This window comes from Tenebrio molitor, chromosome 1 (assembly GCF_963966145.1).
Source record: "Tenebrio molitor chromosome 1, icTenMoli1.1, whole genome shotgun sequence".
Lineage (NCBI taxonomy): Eukaryota > Metazoa > Arthropoda > Insecta > Coleoptera > Tenebrionidae > Tenebrio > Tenebrio molitor.
In genome coordinates this window covers 9,622,291-9,626,499 of record NC_091046.1, presented here as the reverse complement: position 1 = coordinate 9,626,499, position 4,209 = coordinate 9,622,291, and the positions used below count along the sequence as shown (strand labels likewise).

The window sequence follows — 4,209 nt, the reverse complement described above, 5'->3', positions numbered from 1 at the left end:
GAAATGTGGAAACACTTTTTGTAAAATTTATTTCCTACCATTGACATTTTACTGGGACGCCACCTGACGGAGAATAGCAGGAAATATCTCTTCTTCTTTAATTTCAACTTAAATAGTCTTGTGTAGAATAAGATTTTAACTCCAATAAAAATTTATTATCACAGCAATTTATTTGATTTATTTGAATCTTGATATAAAAAATCACATTAAATTTAATAAGTACAGAATTATTTTCTCTAGTAAAGACCCAAACCAAAATATTTCAGGACGTCAGCTGTGACTGGCTGTAATTAATATTCCGGATTTGTGAAACATAACCGACATAACCTAAAATTTAATGTCAAAATGAAAAAATACAAAAATGTATAGGTACATTCAAAAATATAATTTATCTTTAAGGTCTGTTTGTAAATACTCATTTACAAGCAATAAGTCACCGGACACTTTAAATGTGACCCAGAATAAAACCGGTTTATATAGGTTAAATAGGAATTTCAGCACTTTAAAACAGTTTAAGGATCCCAAAGTGAGTCCCTTGTGGTGTATTATGAATTTCGTTTATTATTTTTGTTCGCACTGTTTTTAGTTTCTTAAAATAATCAACAAAGAGTATGCTGCAGTATGTTCCCTTATCCATCGTTCTGGTTTAACCAACCTGAATCATTTGCCTTATCATTTAGACAAAAAATATTACCACATTTCACCTCAAAATTGTCAACAGTCTTCAAGAAAACCAGAAGATGACAAAAACAAGCCAAACAAAGATGATGACGATGATAAAGATAAAATTTCTTCATTACTTGCAAAAGCATTTTTATGGATGCTCACAGCCTACATGGTCATAGCAATAATTTCACTCATGTTCCCTAGTAGTGGTCAGCCTGAGGTATTTAATAAAGTGATTTGTGACAGGCATTATAATCAAGATGGTGATTTAAGGTTGTACGTTATGTTTCTTGGAATGAATTTCTTTACCAAATGCTTGCAAAAGGTGAAGTTGAAGAGATCATTGTACGCCCGGATATTGAAATAGTCACAATCATTTTAAGTGAGGGTGCCATCATCAAAGGAAAAAAGGTAAAATTTCTTAAAAACATGATAATAATCATTGTGATACTCATTTAGGTAGATAACAGAACTTACCACATGAATGTGGTGGATGTTAACAAGTTTGAAGACAAACTCAGGGAAGCTGAAAGAAGGCTGGGAATACAGGATGGAATACCAATTACTTACGAACGAGGCACTGACACTGCCGGAAAACTGTTGATTTCTCTGTTGATTGTTGCCATTCTAATATCCTTACTTGCAAGAAGTAAGAGCATAAGACCTCCGATTAGCATGGATACTTTTGTAAGTTTTTAGTCCTACTAGCTCCAAGTAATTAAAAAAAAAACTTATTATAGACTCAATTGGGAAGAGCAAAATTCACTTTGGTTGACCCTCTTACAGGCCCTGGAAAAGGGGTTCATTTTTCAGATGTAGCCGGTTTAAGAGAAGCTAAACTTGAAGTGATGGAATTTGTTGATTATTTAAAACGCCCTGAGCATTATAAAAGCTTGGGAGCTAAAGTACCTAAAGGGGCGCTCCTTCTTGGGCCCCCAGGTTGTGGTAAAACTCTACTAGCCAAAGCTGTGGCGACTGAAGCTAATGTGCCTTTCTTATCAATGAACGGGTCAGAATTTATCGAAATGATCGGTGGTTTGGGGGCTGCTAGAGTGAGGTATGACGAAATCCACCGATGATGGTTTATTTTTTATAAGTTAAGTAGATTATAAGTTTATAACTGTTGCAAAAGAAGATATTTTTTTAAATGTCAATGCACAACGCCATCTATGAACCATTCATTGCAGCATGAAATCTGATGTTCCTATTGGCTGTTGTCAATTTATCTTAACATATCTTAAAACACGATGCACGAAAAAATACAAAACTGAACAGATAAAGAAAATAGAACATTACTTTTGCCCTATTTTTAGCTGTAATAAATAATGATGCACTTAAAAAAGTAGTGAAAGAAATTGATTTATTGCGTTTTTGCAGGGACTTATTTAAGGAGGCTAGGAAACGAGCGCCATGTATAATATACATCGACGAAATCGACGCTGTTGGACGTAAAAGAAGTGCTCAGCTGGGTCAAAGCGGAGCTAGTGGCGAAGGAGAACAAACTCTGAATCAGCTTTTGGTAGAAATGGACGGTATGGCCAGCAAAGAGAGTGTTGTGATGCTTGCATCCACCAATAGAGCTGACATCTTAGATAAAGTAAAAAAAAATACACCAAGCACTATTTTTCACTTATAATAAAATAAATTTAGGCTTTGTTGCGTCCCGGTAGATTTGACAGACACATTTTGATAGATTTTCCTGATCTCATCGAGAGAAAACAGATTTTCGAGTTGCATCTGAAAAGTATAGCTCTGGAAGACGTGCCAGATTTCTACTCCAAAAGACTGGCACATTTAACACCCGGATTCAGCGGAGCAGATATTGCGAATGTGTGTAACGAAGCAGCGCTACACGCCGCGAGGTCCAAACAAAAACACGTAAACAGAGAAAATCTGGAGTATGCAGTTGAAAGACTCGTTGGTAAGAATGTGAGTGACTGAGTTGTCAAATGTAAAGTGAATCAATTTCAGGTGGTACTGAAAAAAGAAACCACGCAATGTCCCCGCAAGAGAAACAAGTGGTGGCGTATCACGAATCGGGTCATGCTTTAGTGGGCTGGATGTTGGAACACACAGATGCCCTTCTGAAGGTGACGATAGTCCCCAGAACAAACTTAGCACTCGGGTTTGCGCAGTACATCCCTCGCGACCAAAAGTTGTACACTAAGGAAGAACTCTTCGAGAGAATGTGCATGACTCTGGGCGGCAGAGTGGCCGAATCTTTGACCTTCAACAGAATCACCACAGGAGCGCAAAACGACTTGGATAAAGTGACCAAAATGGCGTACGCGCAAGTGAGAGAATTCGGCATGAGCGACAGAGTTGGACTGGTTTGCTTCCCGGAAGATCAAGGCGAAGAAAAGGGTCGAAGGCCGTACAGTAAGAAATTCGCAAATCTGATAGACGTAGAAGCGCGAAGATTGATCTCCAAAGCGTACAAACGAACAGAAGAGGTGTTGTTACAAAATAAAGACAAACTGGAGCTGGTGAGTAGTTTTTATTTAATATTTCACCTATTCACGAGTGTGTAACAGCTTGCGGAGGCGCTTCTCAAGAAGGAGACTTTGAATTATGAGGATGTTGAAGCGTTGTTGGGACCTCCACCTTTCGGGGCCAAGCATTTGATCGAGCCTGCCGAATTTGAAGAGTCTTTGAGAAAGGACGCCGGCGATACTAAGCCCACTTCAGATACAAAATCAGAGAACAACACGTCTTCGCCCAAGATATAGAATACAACTCTAAATTGTAGATAGTGACTTTTATGAATGAACAAAATAAAAATGTGTTGCTAGTGTATGATTTTTTGTAATTTGCGAAAAACTTACCAGATTCATCACACCAGTCAACGAATTTTGACTTTGAAATTCTTTCAGATTTTTTCAAGTACCCCGAGTATAGAAGCAACATTTAAAAAAATAATTAGCTCTAATTTAGGAAATTGTTCACATGAATTTCTTTAATTTTTGAAGTTAAAGATAAGAAAGTTAATAAAACACATTTTTTTATTCTGGCATTACTATTCAGTAACAACTGGTTTGAAAATTGTGCCTTCTTAATTCACGCTATCGACAAAGTTTTCTACAAGTTACAACTTTATAAAATGTGCATAAAGGGGAGGAAACAGAATTTCTCTCGGTTCAACTAAACGATGTAGTGTCTCAATAGGAATCTTACTTAGATTTAACATAATCCCATTTAAGGAGCAACATTGTACTGATTGTGTGTGTGACATACTACATCTTCAAAACTAGAGATGTTATATTCGTAACTGACAACCTAAGTTTGTTTATTGCGTCAAAGAGATTTTTTGCCTATTGACTAGTGTTATACATATTTCGCTTTTAGCTTTTTATTAAGAAGTAACTAAATCAAGTGTTCTTGTTGCAGTAGATATACACGCATTAATTTAATGCTCAAGGTTTTGAATTTATTGTCTGTGAAACAAACACTTATCTTTAATACCTACCCTTATAACAGTGTTCAAAATTAGGATGAAGAAAACACCACATTTGCCCGATAAAATAATAGTTGTTTATTTAACGA

General features: G+C 36.4%; 1 protein-coding gene across 1 annotated transcript; it reads left to right on the top strand.

Moving 5' to 3' along the window:
* Positions 1 to 287: 287 nt before the first annotated feature.
* On the top strand, positions 288 to 3,459 carry Spg7 (SPG7 matrix AAA peptidase subunit, paraplegin). The gene is made up of 9 exons (XM_069041808.1): positions 288 to 526; positions 587 to 886; positions 940 to 1,077; positions 1,126 to 1,353; positions 1,407 to 1,723; positions 2,044 to 2,263; positions 2,317 to 2,587; positions 2,638 to 3,152; positions 3,201 to 3,459. The coding sequence occupies exons 1-9, from the start codon at positions 362 to 364 to the stop codon at positions 3,393 to 3,395; spliced, it is 2,349 nt and encodes a 782-aa protein (XP_068897909.1). The 5' UTR covers positions 288 to 361; the 3' UTR covers positions 3,396 to 3,459.
* The last annotated feature ends 750 nt before the right edge of the window (positions 3,460 to 4,209 follow it).

What these genes read in the sequence shown, in the direction of transcription:
- Spg7 (XM_069041808.1), top strand. Translation starts at nt 362, where the DNA reads ATGTATAGGTACATTCAAAAATATAATTTATCTTTAAGGTCTGTTTGT. An exon ending in AACAGTTTAAGGATCCCAAA is followed by an intron (nt 527 to 586) that starts GTGAGTCCCTTG and finishes CACTGTTTTTAG; the next exon opens with TTTCTTAAAATAATCAACAA. An exon ending in TTGGGGGCTGCTAGAGTGAG is followed by an intron (nt 1,724 to 2,043) that starts GTATGACGAAAT and finishes GCGTTTTTGCAG; the next exon opens with GGACTTATTTAAGGAGGCTA.